This window comes from Drosophila ananassae, chromosome 2R (genome assembly GCF_017639315.1).
Source record: "Drosophila ananassae strain 14024-0371.13 chromosome 2R, ASM1763931v2, whole genome shotgun sequence".
Taxonomy (NCBI): Eukaryota; Metazoa; Arthropoda; class Insecta; order Diptera; family Drosophilidae; genus Drosophila; species Drosophila ananassae.
The window spans coordinates 9,068,017-9,094,131 of record NC_057928.1 but is presented as its reverse complement, the minus strand read 5'-3'; the positions used below and the strand labels follow the sequence as shown (position 1 = coordinate 9,094,131).

Here is a 26,115-nt window from a genome sequence, read left to right as displayed (position 1 = left end):
TCTGTCACCAAAATGTAAATGATGTTGAAACATTTATTGGTTACAGAGAGAAAATTCGCCGACGCCGCGATAAGCGACAAACTGTTGACATTTTGGATTGTTTGGCTGGGGATATGCAAAGGATATGTTCCGATTTATTTGCCAAGGTATGTGCCAGAGTGTGTTTGAGCGGGAAACAAAGTGAATGGATGGAATGGGAAAGGTATCTTGCCTTTGGCTCATAATTTGCAGATTCTTTACACACTTTCGGCCAGTTTTTGCCCACATCGCCTTCTTTGCCCCTTTTCGCCTTTATATGGTTTCATTAAAAATGCAAATGAGCAGTGGAGATTGCAATCGTGGCAGTCGTCCAGGTGGGGTCAACCAAAAAAAAAAAAATTAAGGGAAAACAGGAAAGCTCACAGAAAGACCAAAATGCAGACGTGAAATTTATGCCAAGGGTTCAGGGACTGAAATTTATTGTTGCCATTGAGGTATATCGAATACGAATAGGGGTTTGTTACAGAAATGCTATAGTGTAGGGAAAATAATTAACTAAAAGTGTTTAATATAATAAACTAATATATAATATAATATATAATATAAACTATAAAAAATCAAATAATATAAACTATGATATAAGTTTGCTTTAAAACATAATTTAACTAAGAAGTAAACTTTTCAATAAAGGTCGGAAGATGAAAAATTTGACTTACCTTTGGTGCCAACATCCAGAATCTAAAAGTGTTCAAAATCTTTGTAAAATACCCTTCCTACCATGCCAATTCTTACCTAATTTTCTCAAGTGCATCTCAATTGCATTCTTTCCGTAATATAGTACTGTTGCCCCTTTAACCTTTTTGTTGTCGCCTGGCCGAAGGCGTCCGCCAGACACAGAATGGGGAAATACTATGGCAGCAGTAACTGAAACAGAGAACCAGAGAAATGGAGAATGGGAGCCGGAGAAATTCCAGGCTGCTGGGCGGAGACGGAGATGGAATAGCAGCTCGAAAGCCGAATTAAATCGTCGAAAGTTCAAAATGAATGAAAAGCAGCCAGCGACGAATAAATGAATGAAACGAAAATGAATCCCAAAGGGAGGGGATAGATTTCGCGAGGGATTGGGGAGTGGAGGGTAGTACAGAGTTGAAAAGAGCAGCGCAGCCTGGAAAAACTGTTGCCCTTCTTGGCCGCCTTCAGTTTTCCGCTGAGTTTTCCACCGACCTTCTACCGACCGACCGACCATTCCGTTCTGTTGTTATGACAGGCTGCAAGGATGCAAGAATCCAGGCAAGGATTCGGGGGAGTGTGGCACAAAGTTTTGCCTGATTTCGGCGTGGCTCAAAGTATAATAATGTGACCCAACGATTGCAGGGACTTCCCTTCTTCCTCTTCAATTCTTCAGTGCTGCCAGGTGATAATTTTTGTTAAAAATTTTAAAATTTGTCCAGGAATTCTTAAATATTTATTGTATTTGTTTTTATAATTTTAATAAAATTCTATTTCAATAATTTTGTGGCATGTTTTGGTATTTGTGGCACCACTACCACGCGTACCTTGTCGCGAACTGGGCGTGGCCAGGACCCAGAGGAAAAGTGCAGGGCGGCTTGTGCTGCTTCAAGTGCACACTTTCTCATGGCTTAGCACTTTGCTGCATGCCTCGTTGGCTTTTCAAGAGACGTGGGGGTGGGGGGAAGCAGCTGGTGGCCGGACGGGGCTTATGCAACAAATAATTTAATTTTATGCTGCATACAAAAAGGCGCAACTGGCAAACTAGCGAAAGGACGAGTGAGCGAACCAACGACGGGGTCGAAAAGGGAGCGACAACGGAAATGCCACTTTACGGCCTGTTTGATGGAAAAGTGGACGTTAAGTTGTGAATATGATGATGGAGATGAAGAAAGTTGATGATGATGAGCACGATTGTGGCCACGAGCCCCACGGCCGACACTGGCCGAGCAACAAGCAACAAACTGAAATATGGCGCATACGCCCCGTGGGACGAAAGGCTAGCAAAACGGCATTGAGGTCAGGCCATAAACTGGCCTAAATGTCATATCAACTGAAGATGTCCCACGAACATAGGGAGCTTGTGCGATACTTAAGCGACATCAAAACGAAGGATTACGACATAAAAATGTCATCCCAGAGGATTTTATGGATTTTTCTTATTTCATTGGGTGATCATAATACGAATATGGTAATTGGATGATTATTTGAGTGGTTTTTTTGTAAGTAGTTTTAAAATTATAAACGCTAATTGCCGAGCTCCCTTTAGTGAATGACCTATGGAAAAAAGCAGCCTCTGACCATTAATCCAACAATCTGCCCACCCATCCACTAACCGACAGACTGGGCCGGATTTCACGCCCTTTTGGACAGCAGACAAATATCCCAATAAACCCAAAGTCGGCAATCGAATAGTTGAAGCGCAAAATATAAAACATAAAATATGATTAACATATCAAAATCCAACAGGCAACGATTTCTGCCAACGCAGACACAAAAATGGCTTTACATGATTGGACTTGGGCCGAGAAAGGAACCAACTAAAAAAAATAAAAGGCAAAAAGGATAACGAAGCGTGGAATATTTCGGGTTTGGAAGGCCGTGGAAACCCCAAAAACTGACCGCCTCATAAATTCCAACAACAAAATGCCGGCCAAAGAAACAATATTAATATGAAATTCAACGAACGAATCGGATCAACAAATGAGCAAATATCAAAATCTATAAAACCATTTAGTCAGATGAGCGTGAAATTCTTGATATTTTTTCCATTTTCTGTTGGTTGTTTTTTTGGGTGGGATTTCTCGTGGTTTGGAGAGGGGTAAGGTGGGTAGGGAGCTCTTACAACAAAAGGATGCCCACAAATTTTGCAACAACTGTGCGGCATTTTATGAGTTTGCCACGCCCACATAAACACACAAACACACACACACACACATGTGGCAGAAACCAGTGGCTGGCAGTCATGACACTTCTGGGCCAGCGTTAAATAACATTTAAACAGAGGCCCAGGACACGTACAAAGCCAAGGGGAGGCGTGAGGCGTGGCCATAGACATGGCATAGAAGGATGCGGGTGCACAGGAAAAAAACTTCCTCTAAAAAGAGGCTGTCTCCTCAATAAACTCAAGTAATAAGTTAAGCAATAGTAGAGAAAACACTCTTTTAAATTTAAGAAATAAAACCAATTATTATTAAATATTATTTTAATAACCTTTCAGTTTCGGTGTATAAGCCAACATGACACAAGAAGGCCTTGCCAAAGCAGCATCAGAAACATTGGCTACAGTTTTCGGCGGTTACCCTCTGGTCCTTTGTCCCTCCCTCCCCTCTCCACCATAAGCCCCACACTTCTCTTGCTACTTTAGCCTGTCCAGCTGCTGTCCTGACTTGTCCTGGCTGCTTATGACGGCAGGAATTAAATTTCATTTAATGTGCCGAAACTTTCCGCATAGATATACACTCACACTCACACTCTCCTATATGGCAGCAGCGGCTGTGGCAGGATTTTATGATAACAAAAGCAGGTCAAAGTGGACCTGCTGGTAAGTTACCAAAACCACATTCCACCCATCGCCTACTCTACTGGCCAAAGTTGAAAAAAATATGATTATTTTACGTAATTAACCCAAAATTATACGTATTTATGGAGTGTGTCAGGCGGTGATTTGCCTTGAAGGTCATCGTAGAAGGCCATTAAAAATGCTTTAATTGTAGGCCAAGCAGATGTTGGTCAAAAGACAAAGGAAAACTTTCCTAATGGCCAACTCCGCAAGGAGTTCGGGATTCGTTTGGTTAAGATTTATTAAAACCATTTTAGCTAGCTCTGTAATAATATTAAAAACAGTTTGTTTAATAAGTATTAACCATTGTTCTTAGAACTCTTATTTAAGCCTATAATTTAAAAAATATTTTCTCTCCAAACAATAAACCTCTTAGCCTGCCAGACTTTCATCCATTGAATCGGTTTATTAAGTCCCATTAAGTGTTTCGGCTTAGTCAGCCCCACAGGCCTGACCCATTTCAGACTGGCTTTTTGCATGAATCCCCCGCCAAAAAGGGAAAATATTTTTTTGACCAGAAAACTGCAACGACAGGCTTAAAAAATAATGCCCCGCTGTGGGCGAGAAAAGCTGGCGAGCTTCCTCCAAAATGGCCCACTTAACGCTTGACTAGGCGCAAGGTCGATCTGCGGCTCCTGGGGCTCCTGGCGGGCAGGCGGACACTCGATAATTGGTGGGGATGGTCTAGCAGGACTCTCCAGGGATATAAGGGCCAAGAAATTGGCAAGGAACAGGGAGCAGGAAGCAAGAAGCGGGCCACTCCATCAGCGGGGCAATTGAAGCGTGCGCTCCCGGCACTAAATTACGTTTAGTGGGTTAATAAAATGCCGAGCACTTTTATGCAAATTGAATTAAATGGCAGACCGACGGCCCAGCTGAGGTTTGGGGTTATCATCTATATACCGCCAGCTTCCGACAGCTGCCAGGAGCTAAAAACAAACGCTGCAGGTCACAAGTGCACTAAGAAAAATAATTATAAATAGTTATTAGTAGAGGTTTAATTACCTAATTAAAAAATAAAATAGTTATAGAAAATAAAATATTTGAAAAGCTTTCCACACCTATAAATGTAATATCCTTACTTCCTATAATCTTGAATATTTTTTTCAGTGTCTTCTACCATTTAATGCATTATTTATAAAGGATTATCAGGAATGAGAAAGCTTAACTGCCGTCATGCATGGCAGCCTAGCAGGAAGTCAACCTCAGCCTAACGAGGACATCTAATTGCCTCCGACAGGATCTCTCCCCCACCTGCCACTGCCCCCGTCGGCTCATCCACTGAATTATCTCTATTGTTGTTGCCTTTAATTGTATGCATTATGAGACGCTCATTAACAAAGCAAATGAAGAAAAGTCGAAGGGTAAGCTCCAGCTGAGAATGCCAAAAATGAAATGAAAGGCCCAACCGACCAGGAAGCTGCCAGGTAGGGCATAATTCTATAAAACACCTGTACATGTGTGTCAGAGTGTGTAGCTGTTCGGTAAACATAATTTAAATTTATGAAGCCACAGGAATTCCCAGCATAAAAGTGAAATGTCATTGTTTGACACAACAGAAGTGGGACACACTTTTTAAAAAATAATGAATAATTATTCGGGAAAAGTAGCTTTTGGTAACAAGTATCTAGTAGAAAAATAAATATTAAAAAAAATCTATATATAATTTAATATTAGGATAGATTTCAGAACAAAAAATAATGAAATTAATCATGGAACTTAAGAGGTATATTTTAATATTCCAAGGTGGCCTTGTGGATGTACTCCTTATGGAAGTATGGTAGAGCCTAAGAGCCTTGTTTAATATAAAAAATAAAATAAAAATGTAATCCATTTAATGACAAATTCCCTTAAAAAACCATTATACCCCAGAGTAGATTTGAAACAACTTCACAATTAGGTTCTTTGTCACAACAACTAAATGCAAATATATGCAAATACAAACGTACAGATACAGATATGGGACGTAATCGTGGGTGTTGGTGTGTTTGTATTTTTAAAGCGAAAGCAAAGTCCTTTTATGCCAACATTTTTCCTTTGGCAGCGCATTACACAAACATTCTTGAATGACATTTTACATAATTAACTGACAATGACATTATATACGCAAACAAACAAAGGACCAGCGAAATACAGACGTATGTGCATTTATGTATCTTTTCATTTGTATATTCATATGCGTGTGTATTTTTGTATATGTTAGTGCTCGTGTTTATAAGGACATAACCTTTCCCCTGGCCCTGCCTCGAAATTCTCAAAGGACTTAAGTTAATTATCACATTTTTTACACACAATTTTACTTTGCATTGATGCGTTGCACGACAAGACCAAAGGCCCCGGGAAACGATGGGCGAGCGGGAGAGTGCGGTGGGTGGCTGGGGGCTGTGGCAAGTGGGCGTGACAGGGGGCGGGGTCGGTTGGTATGGGCCACGTTCAAAAGAGAGCCGGAGCTGGGGGCGTGGGTAGGCCAAGCATTAAAGCGTAATTATGTGTATAATTTGTTGTAATTTGCTGTGAAAAGCTTCACAAACAGCCGCCACACATGAGAAGAGGGCGGGTGTCCTGCCCACCCCCACCCTGACACCCTGCCCTGCCACGCCCCCTTACTACAATTTTCAATGCCCCTCTAGGCCATCAATCGCATCGAAAAAGTTAAATAAACTCATTAATATGCGATAATCAGGACTGGCCGTAAATGCTTCTGTAAGTGCGTGTGTCTATAGACTTAACTGGTCATTTAAAGAAAAAAAAACAGATATTATTTTGGTTATAATATCGGACTATTTCAATTTTAAATAGTATTTAAAAATATTGTATTTAATGTGAAAAATAAGGAGCAACAATTTGTTTTGTTTTCTTTACAGATTCCTGCCGTATCTGTAATTCTTTGACCCTGGCCATCCGGAACTCACATATTTCCAACTTGGCCAGCATTGGAAATCGTTTTTCCTTTATGCCAATTGGCAGGTCACACCAATTGAACTTTAATCGCTGCTGACTTTTGTCATTGGTTTATCGTTTAGGCGACAACATCCCTATAACCTCCCTATCTCCCACCATCCCTATTTCCCAAAAGCTTTGCCAAAAAAAAAAACATAAAAGCGGTTCAGACGCAATCCGCAAAACGCAGACTGTCCGGGTCCGGCGTTCTTTGTCTCATTGAATAGATGCTCCGGCCACGCCCTGCCCGCCCCACCGACTTTCTGTTTAACTACGCGTGTTCGAATTTTTATGCCCGTCAGTTGGAAAATTTTCAGCCATTTCAGCGAAAATGAAAAAAAAAACAGGAGCCGAACAGGCAGCCGAAAAAAAATCAAACTTTGAAAAGGCAGAAGACGAGGAGGAGCTGGAAAAAATTTGTCGTACAAATCTTTGAAATTGCTCCACCGAGAACTATTTTCAATGCGTCGGAATCAATAAATTTCGGCAACGTTTTGTCCGACAATTTGGCGGTATTTCCTAGATTTCCCCCCGGCCTTTTCGAGTTTTGTTTTCCCTCGATTTCATTACCCCCCCACCATGTCTCCTCCAGTAGGGTCTCCCCAGTAGTTTGTCTGTTCTGTCGATAATCGTAATTGCGGGTCTGATAAATATTAATGCCAGTGCATGTGCGGATGGATTCTTCAAGGGAGAACGCGAGCCCGAAGACGCTTTTGGCCCCAAAACGTTTTCCACACCAGCCCAATTTCCTGTTTGTCTAATGCACGTTTTATGGCCAAGTTAGCACGTGTGCCGGTCTCCTTTCTGACTCTCTGACCAGATATATTATTTGAAAATATTTTCCGTTTTCGGTGTTTGTTTGGCTCTGCATTGGCGCAGTGACCATAAATTTCAGTGAAAGTCATTAGCAAATAGGCTTAGGAGAGTCATTCAGCGATCGGAATATAAATACCCGAAAAACTGGAGCATGTGTGCTTAAAATGGGGAAATAACTAAAAGGAGACTACAACAATAAATCTATAAAAATAATATTTATTAGGTAGATGAATAGAATGAATCATTTGTTTTTATTTAGAGATAAGGCTTATAAATTTAAATTAATTGGCTAATGTTTATGGAGCCCTTTGAACCAACAAAAATTCAATATAAACGTGGGCTAAGTTCAAACTATTACTACTGATAACCGCAATTTATTAAAAACTATTTATTTTTTAAACAAAACACGTGGAATAGACCTAATATTGTGAAGTAACACTTCTACATATATTTCGTATGAAAACTACTAACTCATATGCGCAAATATTCCAAAGAATTGGAATATTGACTATCCTGGACAGTCATAAAATATTTTTCATTATTTCTATTCTAAGAACTTAAGTAAATAAATTTTTACTACTCACTTTTTAGTATTATGAAAGTCTATAAAGAAAAAGATGAAATTAATTTTAAAAGTACTTTCCTGACACGCGAACAAGGCCATTTATTTTCACTATTCGACTGCAAAAATGTTAATCGCTCCTCAGGCTGATGCAATTCAAATGGCAATTGCGTTGCTCTCGTAGTACATAGTTGCCATTATTCTATGCCGTGTGTGTTTATCAATTATATTGATTCCAATTCAACTTGAGCTAAAAACAAAAAATAAATAATAATAAAAAACTAGACAAAAACTAGACGAAAAGTTCAAGAAACACTGTCAAAAGTCATAAACAATCACAAAATTGTAGAGTATTCAACATGAAACTTATTTATTTTTTCACTTTATTTTTTTGTTTAGCCGGTAATTGCATAGTTCGGAAGCTGACAAAGACTCTGTTAACAGTTAATCGGCAACGTTGTCATTAATTAGCCTTAAAATTCATTTTAGACAACAATTAGTGGTGATCTACAAACACGGAGTTTTGACAGTCGATATAGTCAGTCGGATCTGGCTAATTAGTTCTCGTTCGCACAAAATAAAAGTCAAATACGTTTAATCCATTGGGCGATAAAGAGTTAATTTTCGAGGAATAGAGACATTTGCTGACATTCCTTGTTTGCCAATTTGTGTGGCACCAGTTCGCAAAAAAAGTCAACACAACAAATTGTTCAAACAAGACGAAATTGCGAATACCCAACTTGAATTATTATCTCTCCAGAGACATAGTGTCAACAGAATGAAACAGAGCAAATAAATAGTGCAAAGAAACCCACACAAATTAGGTATTTTTACGATATGTTGTATTTTTTTTATAAAGAGAAAGAAAGTAATACATTGTATATTTTTAAATTTCAAGGTCAGAGTAAAAGGTTCGCTTATTAAATATGATAAGCTAACCCATACACCCCTTTTGATTACTAACCTAGGGTAGGTTCGATCTTATTACATCAGGCTTAGTTTAAATGCCCTTTAGTAACTAAAGCTAAGCTAAGCAAAGATTGCAATTTTGTTGAAATATCTTGATAATAATTTTAATATTGTATAATGAAGCTAAAAAAGCCAAAAATAAACCCAAACAACTGGCCATTAAATATCTATTCCAGAGGTCAGAAAGAAAGCCAAAAATATTTTTTAAACATATAGGAGGTGAAGTAAAAGACCCCCAGGTCGTGTAATGACTATGGAAATTATGGAAGAAATGTCCAACTGGTCCGTCAGAGGGCGTTCCAAGGCTAAAAATAGACCAATAAGGGGTCGGTGGGATTTTCAGCTACCGAAAAGTCGCGTTCCGCAAACACATGGCGTATACGTAATTGCCTGGTTCAATGAGAAACGCCCAATTAGCTGTGGGTTTTTTTCTCGCTTTGTCGTTCAATTCGCCAAGCCTGGCTTGGAATCTCGGCTTGAGCCGAGTTCGGTGGAAAGTGGCCATTAAAACAAAAGCAGCAACAACACGTGACGCAACAGTAGCCGAATACCCCAGCGTTGATTTATCTCTCTTTAAGTTCTCCGTATCTAGCTGTCAACGCTTTATTTTAGCTTCAGACACGCTGTGAGTTGCACGCGCCTTGCAGCTCACATTAAAATTTTATCAAAATCGTAAAACAATTCGTAACTGAATTACAATAAATTCAAAAAGAAATCCCAAATCACAAAGCAATCAAAAGCAAAAACAACAAATACTGTTAACCGAAAATCTCGTTTTTGTGAATCGATTCTTCCGGTTTGGATTTTGGATTTGTATAAAAAGGAATACAGCCTCAAAATGATATTCGGCCGCTGGACGCGTAAACAAATACTCACCATGTTCGGCTTGGGAGCTGCCCTTCTGGGCGTCGTGATTTTGATCGGTGTGCTCAACAGTAACAGTGTGTCCTCAAAGGACCTGTCTTGGCAGGACTCGCAGATATCGAAATGCTATAAAACAAGACCCAATACAACGCATTCCACGCTGGAACTAGTGCACATAGTCTTCAGACACGGAATTCGCACGCCAGTGGATACATATCCAAAAGATCCTTACTTAAAGGATGGATTTAAGCCCACAGGCTGGGGGCATGTGACCAATGTGAGTGAATAATATTAAAAATATCTTTAAAAATGCTTTAAAATCATTATTAAATAATATCAAGAGAACAAAGCCATAATTTAGAGATAAAACTAATGTGTTTTATATATAAAATTAATAATTTAAATATTATAAAATATTTCTTCTAGTCTGGAAAAAAAGAACTTTATGAAATTGGCAAGTGGTTGCATCGTCGTTATGGTGATTTCATGGGACCCTACTACAGACCGGATGTAAGAAACTTATAAATTATAATATATAATAGAATAGCAGTTATAATTTAAGTAAATATTTTTAGCGTCTTCATGCACAAGCCACTGCCTCGCCAAGGGCCATGATGTCCTTGCAAACCGCACTGGCCAGCATGTTTGAACCCAAAGGAACTCCAATGGAATGGAATAAACATCTCAATTGGCAACCGATTCCCATTGTCTCTGAGCCACTCGATGAAGATTCGGTAGGAACATTGTTAATTTAACTAATTAAACCCTTTATCTTTATTAAGTTTTATAATTTATAATTAAGCTCCTGCTAGTTCGAACACCCTGTCCCCGATATTTTGAGGCCCTGGAAGAGGTCTTCAAACGACCGGAAGTGATTGCTGAAACGGAACCCTTCGAGAAAATGTTCCGCGAACTCACAAACCTGACTGGGAAATCTGTTCAGAGTGCCGAGGATGTCAACTCCTTATACATAACCCTCTTGGCGGAACAAGAGTTTGGATATAAGTTACCTGAATGGACAAAGGATTATTTCCCCGATCGGATGCAGTTCCTGGCCGAACAGAGCTACGTTTACAATGCCTACACACCGGAAATGCAGAAGATCAAAGGAGGACCCTTCCTCAAGAAAATGTACAAGGAGATGGTGGCCAAGAGAGCCGGAATCCTGAAGCCCAAGGATCGGGGAATGTACATCTACACAGGACACGACTGGACTGTGGGCAATATCCTTTCGGCCTTGGGGGTTTGGAAGCGACAAATGCCGCGTTTTGCTGTTATGGCCATTTTTGAAACGCACAGGGATAAAGAAACTGGTGAATACTATGTGGAGGTAAGTACTTTGTGTTTTAATATTTTATGAATGTTAGTAGTTTCTTGAACTTTTTTTTGTCATATTTATAAATATTTTTGCTAAAAGTTCAAGTTCAGGCGGAGATGCGTAATAAAAACAGATGTCTGAACGCTTTTGTGAAATGAGATTGTTTTCCAAATTTTATTGTTTACTTTTGGGAATTTTAATTGCTTAGCTCAGACTATGTACCAGCTAAATAATATTCAACCTTGCAAGTTTGCGATTATTTTCACAAAAAATCTGTGTTTGCTAAAGAACTATTTTTAAATGTATATTTCTTGGTGATAATTTTGTTGTCTAAGCTGTTGAAAAAGTAATAATATACTTATGAAATTTTCCCTTAACTTGCAGATCTTTCTCCGGAACGACGAACACGGCTGTGTGGAGCAGCTGAAGCTGAAAGACTGCGATCTTCGGTGTCCCCTGAGCCAACTCATAGAACTGAGTGCCGAGGTGCTACCCAATGAGTCGGTGGAGCAGAGGTGTCGACCCCATAACGATGACTTCGTGGAGCCGCCACCGCGTATAATCGATCAGGTCGGCCGTTAGCGAAAACCATTTGCCATAGAGAAATTTTTTTCGCTCAGTATTACAATAGCAGCTGATGAAGAGTTGTGCAAAAAAATATAAATGCAGAATAAAGTTCAATAAAAATCCCCAAAAATAAATATTCAAAAGGTCGTTGAGTTAATTTCTGACAGGGGAGGGAAATCATTTTCGTGTGAAACTAATTAAATTGAATTATATATATTTTTTTTTGTGAAATGTTTGCTATTGTAGTTGATGATTGCGCTGATTGACTAGCTCGCTCTTCGCCGCTCTTATCTGTGGTTGTATTGCCGTGAGAGGATTGTACATACGTATTAGCGGAATACATAATCGCGACTTAAAAGCTGTCCGCAGTTCTATTGATGCAGTCACTCAACGCACAAGCCTCAACGAAGCCGGTCCACTTAATTCTAAGCGATCCATTTAATTTAGTTTTGCGAAAATGCCGAAGTACTTTGGCCTGCTGGCACTTATTTTTAGTTGCGGCTTAATTGTCAGAGGCGGTCTGGTGCCACAAGTTGAAGTTCCCGAGATTCCAGACGAGGTTTCCCTTGACGCAGAAGGCCCAAAGGACTCAAATACAACTTCGACCAAGTCCACCCTGAAGCTGGTCCATGTGGTAATTGCAAGAAAATTTTTGAAAAATTAATTCAGCCCAATTTAGTGCTCGTTGAAAATTTTTGGCAACTACTCGAATCAGTAGACCGTGTAATTATACAAAATGTGCTAAAAACCTTAACTGTGGGCAATTGACTTTTGGCCAAAAAAATTGTCTGATCATTCCCAAACAATCAAATCAATGAGTGCTCTTAGGTAAACCAAAACTCAGTTCTCTTTTTAAACATAGAGCTACTACTGTGCCTTAGCCAGTTTTCAGTTAACATGGCGTATACGTAATAATGCATTTAGAACCAAAACCTGAAACCGGTTTGGTGGAACTTAAACTTCAAATTTATGGAGCAACTTATTGTATAATAATGTTTTCCCTGATTGAAATTTGCATAATTATAACTCAATTAAAATTAAATATATACGGGAACTCATTCCCGATCGAGCTGTTTAAATAATTATTTATTAAAATCAGTGCTGACTTTTGCGTAATTCACAGCAAACATCCAGTTACGTTTTTATTTCTGTTAATACATAATATTGATTAAATGAAGATATTGTTTAAGTTATCTGAGTGAGGTATTAATTTCATATCTTACAGAACGATTTATTTTCTTTTGAACATTTTTTCAGATGATTCAAGCTAACTGACTTTGTTTTCAGACACATTTTATGGCATATTTTAATAATGCAATTTATAATTTTTATCTGACAGCTATTTCGTCATGGTCCCCGCACTCCGGTCAACACTTATCCGAAAGATCCGTATATAAATGAGACCTACGAGCCTTACGGCTGGGGGGCGCTGACAAACGTGAGTATTTGGCAAACACAAATAAGATTACTCGAATTAAAGTGCAATTCTCTTTTGACAGGGCGCTAAAGTGGAGCTCTATAAAATTGGCAAACAACTGCGTCAGCGCTATAGAGATTTTCTGGCTCCCTATTATCAGCCCGATGTACGATAAGTAGAGCAAGCTCATGGACATTGCGGCGTAATCACATCCATTGCCATTTCAGATGATCCGTGCCCAATCTTCGGAGTCACCACGCACCATGATGTCTCTCCAGATGGTGCTGGCTGGCCTCTTTCCCCCGGAAAACACGCCCCTGGAGTGGAACCTTATGCTCAACTGGCAGCCGATTCCCATTTTTATGGAACCCGAGGAAACTGACCTGGTAAGAAATTATTTATTGTTCTTAGCTAACTATTTACTAATCTTTAAATATTTATTTTTTATAGCGCATTAGGATGAAGGCTTCTTGTCCCCGTTACGACGAAGCTGTCCTGGAGATATTTGATCTGCCGGAGGTGAAGAAAATCCATGAAGAAAACTCCCAGTTACTGCAAGAACTAAGTGACTTCACCGGCCTGAATGTGACCCACGCACATGATGTGACCAATATTTTCATTTCCCTGCAAACCGAGCAAACCTATGGCTTAAAGTTACCAGAGTGGACTAAGGATTATTATCCTGAAAAGATGCTTCCATTGGCAGCTCTTTCTTATGTTTACGATGCCTACACCGCCGAAATGAGGAAACTTAAAGGCGGATACTTCATAGAATTTCTGTTGAATCAAATCCAATCAAAGATTTCTGGAAAGCTGAAGCCAGCTGACAGGAGAATGTTCATATCCTGCGGTCACGACTGGACCATCTCTAACATCCTTTCGGCTTTGGATGTCTGGGAGGGGCAAATGCCACGTTTTTCAGCTCTAATCGCCTTTGAGCTTCATCAGAAGGAAGAAACTGGAGAGTATTTCCTGGAGCTGTACTTCCAAAATGATCCAGACCAAGAACCGAAGCAGCTCCAAATACCCGGCTGTGAGAAGCAGTGTCCGATCTCAAAGTTAGTGGAACTAACTAAGGACGTTCTACCAGATGCTCCTTACAAGGATTTGTGCAAACCGAAAAGGACTTTGAATGGAGCAAAGATTACTTACCATTGAAGTCTATAACTCTGTGATTAATTGTCCAGTGTGCAGTATTAAGATTATATAACAAAAATAAATATATAAAGCTATTTCATGTAATTAGCAAATTGCTTTTTAATAGATTGGCGTGTTGGAGGATAAGATCTAGTTATCCCATTTTTAATTGTATATTGAACTTTGAGAAGCTATATAGATTGTTTTAGAGGAAAGGGCAGTTTTAGAAGTTTGAGGATTATAATATAAAATAAATATATGCCTATAAATTTATATGCCTCTATTATTTGGAGCCCCGCAAATAAAATAAGTTCAAATAGAGTTGAGCGGTTGCAGAAAAAATTTTTAAAATTTGCACTTCTCCCTTTAAGGTTTGTGGATCCTCTACCCTCATATCACAGCCGGTGCCTTCTCCTCCACATATGTACACTTGAGGATCGGCGCACTGTGGCAGCTTTAACTTTCATTAATAACTTAGTAATTAGCAGCATTGATTGCCCCATGTTATTGGAGCTTATAAACTTCAATGTGCCCCAGAGGGATCTTCGCTCGTTTGCTCCCTTTCGGATTGCTTGTCGTAGGGCCAATTACCTTTTGAATGAGCCTATTGATAGGGCATTATCATTTTTTAATACTTTGCCGCCTAGCCTCCGAACTAAGTGGGGCTCAGATAAACAAGCGTTTAGGGTCTCATTGGTTAGGCATTTCTTAAGTAGTATGTAAGATAGATTGTATAGTAGCCATGTAAGATTCAAATAATCAATGGCGAAAGAGAGAAATAAATAAATAAATATAGGTCTGGGTTTATTTTCAAAGAACTTTTTTTTAAGAATGTTAGTCAAGACATAAAAGTTCTATGATAGAACAAACATTTTTTGTAGGCATACTTTCAGGCTTAAGTCTAGTTTTCAATATGAAGTTAGTGTCTTAGATAATCTTATTCAATAAATAAAAAATGGAAATAAGAAAATTACATTTATGATTAATGGATTTTTAGTAAACTAAAAATTCAGTTAACTTTTTTTGTATATTTCTCAAAACACTCGTAATATCTACCCAAACTCCGTTTTTTTAGCCCTTGAAAAACAAAACCATATTACATCTTGATCGACCCTCTCCCTTGGTTGCTCCATCCATCTTATAAAATGCGACAAGCTTCACTTAAAGTCGAACAGTTGGCATTTGGGGCTCCACTCAGTCGATTCGGAAGTAAATCATATAAGGCGAAAAATAAATTCAAACAAAAGGGCAGTGTGTGATTTGTAATTTACTTTTAAACAAAAGCTTCCGGACTATGACGAAACCATAAACCAAAGCCAGCCAAGCCCCGAAATGCGATATTTTCAAATAATTTCGGCAATTAAACAACGAAACCCAGCAGCCACAATATGGATAATGTTAAATTAGCATAATGAGCGGTCGAGAAGCAGTACGATTTATTACCTCCAGTGCATACGCAATTTCGATGACAAATATATTTGGTGTCAGAAACAGGGGGGTGGTGGCTTCAGCGGCAGCGGCAGCTTCGACGGTACTGGTATTCTCCAGGAAAAAAACGAAAAAAAAGAACTCAAATCAAGTAATAAGCGGAGCAAATCCGAGAGTTCATATAAATTAAAAGTCGCGGCCGCGTTTAAAAACGCTTCAAACGCTTCGGCATTGTAGTCGGTGTCACCAGGGCTATATAGGCAGGCTTCTATAGCTTCTCAACAATCGGTCGGTCGCTTGGTCGGTTGGTCGTTCAAACACACATACAATAGACATTTTTCCACCTACAATAACAATAACAATAATACTAATAAATAAAAGAGCGACGGTGACGAAAGCATTTTGGTGATAATGGAACGATAAAAGAGTCATACACTCATTTCGTTTTGACTATTCGACGACTTTTTTGCAATGATATGGTTCAGTAGTATTTTACCGGCGATACTACCCAAAGACAGTCGCGTGCGAAGACCTCCGATTCGGCTATCGAAAGAATAACATTGAAATATTTAGGGTTTGCCCCGAAGTAAAATAGAAGATAGGAGGTGCCTAGTACACTAAGAAAAACCAACGAAATTTAATGAAATAAATTAAACGTATTGCCAGAAGAAACCAGTTCCCTTTGGCATAATTAATAGACCCACAAAAAGTAAACAAAACAGAAATAAAATATATAACGATAAAGCAAAGAGCGAATATAACAAGTTAGTCTCTGATCTGTCTCGAGATCTGTTGGCCAGCTCCTCAAAACGACCAAAAAAACAAGAGCTGTAAAATCAAAGCCAAAACCGAGTCGGAGAATCCGAGAATACTACGGGTATATAAAAGGTCCACCAAAATGCCGCGTTCACATTTCACTAGAAGGCATTGTCTAGCGATGACGGGCGGATTAATTGCATCGGCGGTGCTGATCTGGTGCTTCGCCCATTCTACGATGGAGTCTACGGCCAAGCTCTACGATCCCGGGACTGATAAATCCACGCTCGAGCTGCTGCATGTGGTAAGTTAGTAATTCTGCGATCCGAAACAAAAAACAGCTGTACGGACGTAACTTCGGAGGCAATTACACTCTCCGGTAAAGTGGTGATTTTTATTCAGCATATAGAAAGTGAAGTGTTGCTAAAAGATCTAAAAATACATAAAAGTAGTGAATGATTTTTTTATGAAACACATTAAAGTAACGACAAAAATTAATGACAAATTTCTGCAAGTGTAGAAACATTATATTTTTGAATGTCTGAAAATATTTTGTTTAATCTACAAATGATCTATATATACAACTAATTTCAATCATTAATAAATAAAGTCTCGAATATATATTTTAAAATCCCATAAAGCTTGAAAGCATAACTAAATTTAAATCCACTTCAACAATCGTGATACAAAAAGCCAGTCTACAAAATAGCAATCCAGGCACAAAGTAACAATTTTTAGCGAGATATTACATATCATAAAAAACTAGCATAACAATTAACACTTCAAATAATAGTTCATACTCAGCAGATCTCGTCTTTACGAGGAAAAAAACAATTATATGAATAAAAAATACAGCTGATAACACATATTACTGAATTCAGTCAAAAAATTGTGTATACGCCATGGAGAAACTCCCTGGCATTGACATTTACGTTGGCAGGGCGAAAAAAACAAAACATTCTGTTGATAAAGCAAATGTTTATAAACATATTAAGCCAATGTGCTAACGCAGGCATATTTTTTGCTTGCTTTTGTAGGCTGGTGTAAAAATTAATTGTAGTATAATTTAGTAGCACGTCGGTTAGTTAACAGATAAGACTTGTTTAACGGAAAGTGAACTTTTTTTTTATAAAAAATTAATGAGGTATTTCCAGAACTCTTGGCTGTGTTGAATCAGTTGTTTTAGCCTATCCACTTTCCGATTCTAAATCAATTAAATAATATGCATATAAAAAATTGCTGTAAATAACACTTGGATAAAAAGAAAACAATCAAGTGCAGCCAGGCGGAAAATATTTCTCAAGCTAAAATATATATACATTTTTTGTTAATTTCTGTTTAAAGTGATTTGCTTACAAAAAGCTTCGCTTGACCTTGGCTAAAATGTGTTTGAAACGGCTGCAGAACCAGTCCAAAAAAGTTTAGAATAATTCCTAAATTGACCAAAAACATTAATCAAGTTTTTATGTCATTAAGGGTCTTGTTAAAATTCTCTAATTAAAAGATATCAAAGTAATTTGAATAAACCAGTATTAGCCCGCATAATTTAAATATTCATCGAAAATAACTTTTACTTTAAGACGATTTTGTTGAGGCTTACATCAACACACAATACATCTTCCAAAAACACGAGGAAAAAAATTAATTACAAATCAGAAATTAAAATAAAGCCAAAACGAAAAACCGGCTTCCAAATTACAGTTTGCACGAAAAACAAAAAACAAACCTGTCCGCAACGAATCGTAAAATTAAATTATAAAACTGCGACGCACTTTTGTTTGCTGATTTTGTTTGTTTTTTGTTTGAGCCCCGCTGGCATACGATTGATGAACTGGAAACCCATTTACCACAGTCGTGAAAATGAATTTTGTTTCAGAGATAGACGGGCAGATAGTTCAATCCAGATTTCAAAGCTGACCTTCCAATGAGACGCCATCTTATCAGTGGGGTGTTTGATTTAGAATACGTACTTCCGCAAAAATAATACGATGTGTTGATCGGGTCGCACGAGCCTCGTATGCGCATAAATAAATCATATGGAATTCGCGTGCTGATTTAACCTTTTATGATTAAAGGCATTACATTTTATGGCTTAAAGTTTAAAAAAAGAAAATATATTGTGTGAGGTTTTATGATTTAAAAAAAAGGTATTCAGATGGTGGTTATTTTTAGGAATTACGTTAAGAACCTTAAATATCTCAATTCTTATGTTTCTTCAGGTGTAATATATTTTTAACAGTATCTATCTAAGCTATTACATAACCCTTCTAACCCCTTAAGAAGAAATAAATCATTTAAACACTGCCCTCTAAAGTGCCCACTGTCTGTCGGCTAATTAAAGTGTTTCTGATTGCCGATCGTCTGAGACAAAAATACACGCTATTCCTATATGCATATTGCCTGAGCATGTGGTGAATCCGCTTGACTAATAAAAATTGTAATTGCTAAACTTCAGGTATTCCGACACGGACCACGAACGCCGGCGGATACGTATCCAAAGGATCCATATGTAAATGAGACCTACTATCCATTTGGCTGGGGACAAATAACAAATGTGAGTAGAGAAAAAGTTGTGCAGTGAAAACTTTTGCCTCGTCATCTAGCCCCAAATTCTCCCTCCCCAAAAAAAAAGGAACCCTACTATTTCCTCTCATCCCCCGGAGTCCTTCTTAGCCAGCAGAGCATTTAAATAAATTGAAATGCAAATGTTTTGCTGGAACTGCAGTGGGACGGGTACATATGTGTGTGTGTTAGGCGGGGGGATGTGGATTAAGGGCTGGGGTAAGAGGGGACGACGGTGACTGGTATAGCTGCATTAACATATACACATGCATATGTTTATGCAATTGCAAAAATGCAAGGCATTTATTATTTTATAACACTTTTCTCCATCTCTGTCTCTGCCGCTGCCTCGGACTTTGCTCTGAATTTCTGCTTTCTCGGATACCCCGTTCCGTGCCGTTCCTCTGGTGTTGTCTCACGTGCCATCCGCTCATGCCATGCAATAAATCAACGCTCCAGAATGGCAAACGCGAGCTGTTCAACATTGGTACTTGGCTGCGTAAGCGTTATGGCAAATTTCTGGCGCCCCACTACAGTCCCGATGTGAGTAAGCAGTCACTAACGAACCAACACGGCGCACAACATAACACTATGCACAGAGAGAAAATTATTTAAATTATTTTTTCTTGCTTAAAAATGATTTTTCTAGGATTTAAAGTCTTTAAACTGTCAAATACTATTCCAAAAATACTATTCAAATACTATCTTAAACATTTTCTCTCTGTGTATCGACACCAACACGTCCGTGGGTCGGTTGCCTGATAGTGCGGACGTTTACAAATTGCAAAGCTCAAGCGCGCCCGGCTCATCACTCAATTCCTTCTGCTCTTTTTCGCCCTTCTACTTTCGCCGCTTTCTCCGTTCGCCGCTCTCCGCTTTCTTCGGCTTTTACCTCCATAGTCGGTCTATGCCCAGGCGACGGGGGTGCCAAGGACTCACATGACCATGCAGACCGTTCTGGCCGCCTTCTTTCCACCAAAAGGAACCGACATGGAGTGGAACAGTCGGTTTAATTGGCAGCCCATACCTGTCTTCTCCCAGGAGCTCAATCAGGATACGGTGCGTATACTTGATATCAAATCTGAAATGATTAATCAAATCGTTCGATTAGGTTAGGGATATTGATTATTTTATTCATTTTATTAAATTACAACATCTACATACCTCTCTCCAGCTACTTCTGGTGCGAACTCCATGTCCGCGATATTTCGAGGCACTGAACGAGGTCTACGAACTTCCGGAGGTGAAGGCGGAAATCGAACCGTACCTGGAAATGTTCAAGGAACTGGAAGAGCTCACGGGACTGCCCTTCAAAGAGCCCGAAGATGTACAGTCCCTCTATTTGACCCTGCTGGCGGAACAGGAATGGGGCCTCGAGCTGCCCGAGTGGACGCACTCGTATTTCCCAGAGAAGTTGCAATTCCTGGCCGAGCAGAGCTATATCTATAACGTCTATACTCCGGAGATGCAGAAGATCAAGGGCGGGCCGTTCCTCAAAAAAATGTTTGACGAAATGCAGGCGAAGCGAAACGGAACTCTGAAGCCCAGCAGCAGGAAGCTATTCATTTACACAGGACACGATTCCACGGTCGTGAATATCCTTTCGGCCCTGAAAGTATGGGAGCGCCAACTGCCCCGCTACTCCTCGATGATTCTCTTTGAGCTGCACAAGAACAAGACGACCGGTGACTACTGGGTGGAGATCTACTTCCGCAACGATCCCAAGGCTCCTGCCCAGAAACTAGTCCTGCCTGGCTGTGATTTCCAGTGCCCTCTGGATAAATTGCTGGCCGTGACCAAGGATGTGGTGCCCACGGAAGCGGACGCCGATCGCTGTCAATCTCGAAATGGTGCCTTCACAGAGCCGCCCCTCCGAGGGCCATAAGCCCCCAAAATATTTAGTTTAGAGAATAGCAAAAGAATCAAAAAATCCTACAGGTGCTACTCGTCTCAGGGAACGGGACTGCCAACAGTCCCACTTTAGTAAGCCACTTCAACCTAGTTAAGTCAATAGCCTAAGCCAAATAAATGAATTAACCCTTTTTGGGTCATTTATAGAATTTTTAAATATTTATTTTTATCTGGTGTTCCAATCCATACTCCAAGCTCCGTTTTTGGTGTCGGATATTGTCAGTCGGCGACGACTTCTTTCACGCCCCATGTGGCAGCCAAGTTGACTCATTTCCGGTGTGTGGCGACAGGCGACTGCTGTCACTGCCATTGCCCAATAGGCCGCTTCCGGTTGGCCTTTGCCAGCGGCAAACGCAAACAACTTCCGCACTTGTTTAGCCAGTTGGATGCTCCACTCCGCTCGGAGACTCCATCGGAATCTTCCATCTCTACTGCCATTTCCATTTCCCAGCCCCACTCCTTCGGCATGCTCATTTTTGCCAGGAGGTGACATTTTTCGCATTGCGGTTTACCATAAACTATTTCATTGGGGAGTCGCTCCACCTCGACAATTTCTTTGGCCGCCAAACCATCTGCTCGCCCTTTGGTGGCCCATTGTTTACTCGTGTGCGTTGCCATTTCTCTTTGCTTGCCCCCTCAGTTTTCCGCTTTTCGTTTTTCCTCCGCTCCTCCGTGTGTCAGTTTTCCCCCTCACCGCCCCCATGGCCATATCTGTAAACTTTATTTGTCAACGGGACGCATATGTTGTATGTTTGCCAAAAAATAAACGAATGCCAGTGTATGTAAAGCGTACATAGGACGTCGGGCAATCCCCGATTGCATTCATAGTTTGTGTTTGTGTTTCTTGTTGCGTTTAATTTTAGCTTAATTTGATTTTCCGGTGGGTGGGGGGATAGGGTGCGTGGGCGTCAGACAAATCTATAACTCCATGTGTTCTACAGCTTGTACTGCTTTGATGATTAATGGTGGCGGGAAGGATGAAAAGGGTGCTCTCCGGAATAAGTATACGCCATGTGGGCACCCATTGAATAGTTTTAAGAAAATGGTAGTCACCAGGGGAGTAATCTGGTATAATTTATTTGCAATACTTAGTTTTTATATTAAAGGCATGCCACTCTTTTTATGGAAACAAGAGGATATAATATATTATAGTTTCTCACCTTCTGTCACATGACTTACTCCAAGAATTCCTCATCACTCCCAGTCACTAGAGCTTAATCAAATCATAAATATCACGGGAAGCTAGTCGAGGGAGCTCTGTGATTCCACTTTCATAAATTTGATCATTCCAGACTCTTGCTTCCCAGACTACCATAATTATTAACCCTATTATGCAGTTACTTATGGAGCGCCACCCTCGGAACTGAGACATATGCCGAGGTCCACAAATCTACTTAGGGCTTGGCTACAGCTTCAGTTTCAGCCTCAACCTCGGTGTTAGCCAAGGCTTCAGCGGCAGCTCAGTGGAAAAAGTTGGGCCATGGCTGGGAAACTTTTGTGCGGGCTAAGTGCAAGTCTTAGGGCAAAGTTGGACATTTTTTGCTCCGATTGCGACTGAGACGAAAGACCTGAAGTTTCAACTGAGCCCACTGCGATGTCCGACTGCACTTTCGCCTCACATCTTTCTGCGGTCAGCTTACTAACGACTTTTCGATACGCACCGGAGAGAAGTAAAAACTTTTCGGCTTAGCCTGGAAGATAAAATTTGTCGATTGCCGGAGTGGCCGAAGCGAAAATCGGAGGCCACACCTGCATTTCCAGCTAATCTTAACGAGGAAGGTGCGGGGCGTGCATATTAATAAGCTGCACAAATGTTTGCCGGCAAACAAAGTGCCAGGATGCCGGGGCTCAGGCTCGGAAGCTGTGTAGTTCAGTCTATTAAAAGGCACAATAGACTTCCTCTACCCCCAGGAACCCGGATCCGAGGTGGGCATGGTGCATGTGATGCTTCATTTCCGCTTTAGCACAGAGCACTGAAGTGCACCACTCAGAAAAAATAAACCACTATTTACCTTCAGGAATCATATTCATAGAGATCTTTGGTGTATATAGATTCTGAAATAGTTAAGACTGGATATCAATATTCCTCAAGAGTTAATCTACAAAAATTTGAATATTTCTTCCAGTGCAGAGAGAGTGAAAGCTTTCCTCACTCAAACTGTTTGCCGTTTAGTTTCGCATAAAGCGTAGTCTGCCCTGTAAAATGCATAAATCTTTGTTGGCACTCGAGCCGGGCTCAGTCCCGGATCCTGTCTGCCGTTTTCAGGGTCCCAGGACCTCTATCCTGGCTTGCTAAGGACTCGTCCGGATTGCCTTGCCGCCTGCAGCTGCTTGGGCGTCTTGTTTGTTGCACGTTTCATTTGTCAAAAAAGGTTTAGGAATTTTATTGCCATCCTAAGCTCCGAGAACTGAGAGAGAGTGGTGATGCAACATCCATGAGGGGCACGGGCACGGGCAGGACATAGATGGTAGTGGTGGATGGTTTGTGGTGGAGCTGCAGCTGCGTCTGTCGGCTGCCGTAAGTGGCAAGTGCTGGAAGCCCATTGAGGTGCCACTGATAGCACAATAATTTGTACACGGCTTGCACCCGACAAGGACAGAAAACAGCAAGGTTAACTAACAACCAGCACAAGAGGGAAATTAAAGCCAGTAGAGAGGCAAGTGAAAAATACTGAAGATGCGGGATAAAACTGGTGAATATTTCATAGGATTTTGGGGAATAGCTGGCAGCTGTCAATTTTTATAAGCAAGTTTATCAAAGTAGTCCGAGATATCAAGTCACAACTATTACTCGCTGAGCTAAAGTTTTAAAAGAGAAAAAAATATAGTAATACCAAGATGGTTCAAGCAAAAGAAAGTAATATTATATTCTTCATGACGTTCTTCATAATGGCAGGGTGTGCTTTTTGCATTTGGAAGTTCTCGGGATTCTCCCACGAGCCTGTCAAGGTGAACAAGATGATGATAGTGTTTATATCGGTGTGCTTGGTTCAGATCGTGATTGTAGTACCCATCAAATTCGCAATCATATCACTCGATGCAGCCCTGTGGCCACCGCATCAGGCCACCATATCGACCGATTCCATTGCCAGGGTAGAAACTTTGATGGGGAATTTGCGAAGAAAACTTCAGAGCTTGAAGAGTCAATTGATGATCACGGAAAGACATCGGTATGAGAGGCTCAACCTGAAGTATAGACTGATTACCGAAGAGCTTCGAGTCTTTGGGAGATTATTTTTCATCCTGCTCATTTTCGTATTGGTTATTTTTGATAATCTGCTCTACTATAATAACAAAATTACGCAAGACCTCTTTCAACACAATCATACTGGCACTGTTGGATTGTCTACCGTTTTCCTTCTGCCCAATATATACCTTTTCCTTGAGAGCTCTATAATTAGGGCATTCACGGAAAGGGGGGATTTCGGAGGAGCTCCCTGGGTCCATGCAGAGTCTACTAAAATGCTGGGCTCGGTGAGGTTGCGACAATTGAGAACCGTTGACCGGCACGTGGGATTGCAGGATCCCGTATTCGATGTGAGAGACTACTCCGAGGGCTGGAAGCTGCCATATGCCAGGGAAGCCTATACGGACAAGTTCTGGAAAATTCATCAGCCCTGGGTGATGCGCGAGTCGACTGTGTCGGAGCACATCTTGTTTCGTATCAACCATTATGGTCACTTCATCAGCTATCCCGAGTCGATCGGATACCAGAATCTTCTCTCAGATAGCCGGAAAAAAAGTCTGATAATCTTGAGGTACTTGAAGAGAAAGAGCTGGCTGGATCGGAATACGTCAGCGTTGTTTATTGACTTCACCCTGTACAATGCGGATGGGAATGTATTTAGTGTGTGCACTCTGTGGCTGGAGCAATTCCCCTTCGGGTCGAGTGTCACCCACATGACTGTGGACAGTGTCGTTTTCGTGGAGCGGATGCGTGACTTCTCGTCCTTTGGCATGCTGGTCCTGTTTATATTTCTGATCTGTTGGCTGCAATTTGCCAAGTTGTTTTTCGCCAAGGTCTGGTATGAACCAGGTCGCTTACGAAACATTTGGACCAAGCTGGATGCGATAACCTTGACGTTTAGTGTCCTGCTTGTGGGAGCTATGGCCAGGCGGGATAAATTGGTCCAACAGATGATCCGTGACCTGGAAACTTCGGTGAATGTAGAGTTCATAGACTTTCAGAGGCCGCTACGTTTCAACGACGCCTGTAACGTATTTATGGGCTTCACTGTGGCTCTGATCACACTGCGTCTGTGGAGGGTGATGCAATTTGCCAGGACATTCCAGCTGTTCAACAAAACCCTCAGAATGGCAGGCGGTACATTGGTGTCCACCTTTATTGTGACTGCCGTTTTCCTAATGTCTATTGGCACCTCGGCGGTCGTCACGAATGGTAATTTCTCGCCGACAGTCAACAACCTGAAGACGGGTATTATTTCAGTGGCAAGCTTCTCCTTTGGCTACAGTATTGCGCTGCGCGATTTCTTACGCGGCGGCAAATGGCTGGGAATTGTACTCTACGCCGTACTAGGCTTTGTGGTTAAGGCTCTGCTCCTTAATATGATCATGTCCATGCTGGAGCGGCATCTGGCCGATGCCAAAGCCCAACGGGATCGGAAAAACATCCACCGCATTACCTACTGGGAGTTCTTGCGAGTGGAATACGCGGATGCGATAAAGTTTATTATGAAATTGTTTCACCGGAAGAGGGGTTACAGGCGGAACAATCGAACAGTGGCGCAGAACATCCAGCGGAAGCTATACAACCAGGAAAGGATCGGTCCCAAGGCGAAGAGGCGGAAGAATTTTTCATTTACTTTTGAATCAAGAGAGCCAGTAGACCAAAAATTCCTTCAGTTACTATACCGGGAACGCATCGAAAAGACCTTTGTGGTGTTTGCCATATTGAAAACCCAAATTGAGTTGTTGGAAAGATTGAAGTTCGGTGATGAAGAGGGGAATTTATCGGAGAGTGAGGAGGAGAATATAAGTGAAGAAGAAATGGATCCCGAACCGGATCCGGAACCACCACCGCCACCACCACCACCTCCGCCACCATGGCATCACGGAATAGTAATAAATAGATAATTAAAACTAAGAACTAGCTCCTTCTAATTTTACTTTTTAATATTTGAAATTGAAACATTTATTCGCCCAATCATTGAAGTAAATACTTTATGGGCTCCTTAGTTTTTTGTTTAAGTCATGGCTAAATAATTATGCGCAAACAGGCAAAACTTTTGACTTGAAAAGGCTTTTAAGGCAATTTGGCGCTCGCTTTGTTCGACTTGTTTGCCATCCAAGCATTCTGG

The 26,115-nt window shown here is 40.6% G+C and overlaps 4 protein-coding genes across 5 annotated transcripts; all 4 read left to right on the top strand.

The window, feature by feature from the left end:
- Positions 1 to 9,444: 9,444 nt before the first annotated feature.
- On the top strand, positions 9,445 to 11,727 carry LOC6493621 (venom acid phosphatase Acph-1). The gene is made up of 5 exons (XM_001958082.4): positions 9,445 to 9,978; positions 10,128 to 10,211; positions 10,277 to 10,435; positions 10,504 to 11,031; positions 11,404 to 11,727. Exons 1-5 carry the CDS (start codon positions 9,676 to 9,678, stop codon positions 11,599 to 11,601), a joined length of 1,272 nt encoding a protein of 423 aa, XP_001958118.1. The 5' UTR covers positions 9,445 to 9,675; the 3' UTR covers positions 11,602 to 11,727.
- A 228-nt stretch (positions 11,728 to 11,955) lies between these two features.
- LOC6493622 (venom acid phosphatase Acph-1) lies at positions 11,956 to 14,245 on the top strand. The gene is made up of 5 exons (XM_001958083.4): positions 11,956 to 12,220; positions 12,926 to 13,024; positions 13,086 to 13,169; positions 13,231 to 13,389; positions 13,454 to 14,245. The coding sequence occupies exons 1-5, from the start codon at positions 12,044 to 12,046 to the stop codon at positions 14,159 to 14,161; spliced, it is 1,227 nt and encodes a 408-aa protein (XP_001958119.1). The 5' UTR covers positions 11,956 to 12,043; the 3' UTR covers positions 14,162 to 14,245.
- Positions 14,246 to 15,307: 1,062 nt separating this feature from the next.
- On the top strand, positions 15,308 to 20,954 carry LOC6493623 (venom acid phosphatase Acph-1). Of its 2 annotated transcripts, none has more exons than XM_032454480.2 (5): positions 15,308 to 16,628; positions 18,780 to 18,878; positions 19,346 to 19,429; positions 19,787 to 19,945; positions 20,061 to 20,954. In XM_032454480.2, the coding sequence occupies exons 1-5, from the start codon at positions 16,467 to 16,469 to the stop codon at positions 20,769 to 20,771; spliced, it is 1,215 nt and encodes a 404-aa protein (XP_032310371.1). In that variant the 5' UTR covers positions 15,308 to 16,466; the 3' UTR covers positions 20,772 to 20,954. The 2 variants fall into 2 exon arrangements, with proteins under 2 accessions (XP_032310371.1, XP_044571078.1); XM_044715143.1 differs by lacking the exon at positions 15,308 to 16,628 and adding an exon at positions 17,451 to 17,468.
- Positions 20,955 to 23,281: 2,327 nt separating this feature from the next.
- On the top strand, positions 23,282 to 25,987 carry LOC6493624 (polycystin-2). The gene has a single exon (XM_032454477.2). The coding sequence runs from the start codon at positions 23,636 to 23,638 to the stop codon at positions 25,889 to 25,891; it is 2,256 nt and encodes a 751-aa protein (XP_032310368.1). The 5' UTR covers positions 23,282 to 23,635; the 3' UTR covers positions 25,892 to 25,987.
- The last annotated feature ends 128 nt before the right edge of the window (positions 25,988 to 26,115 follow it).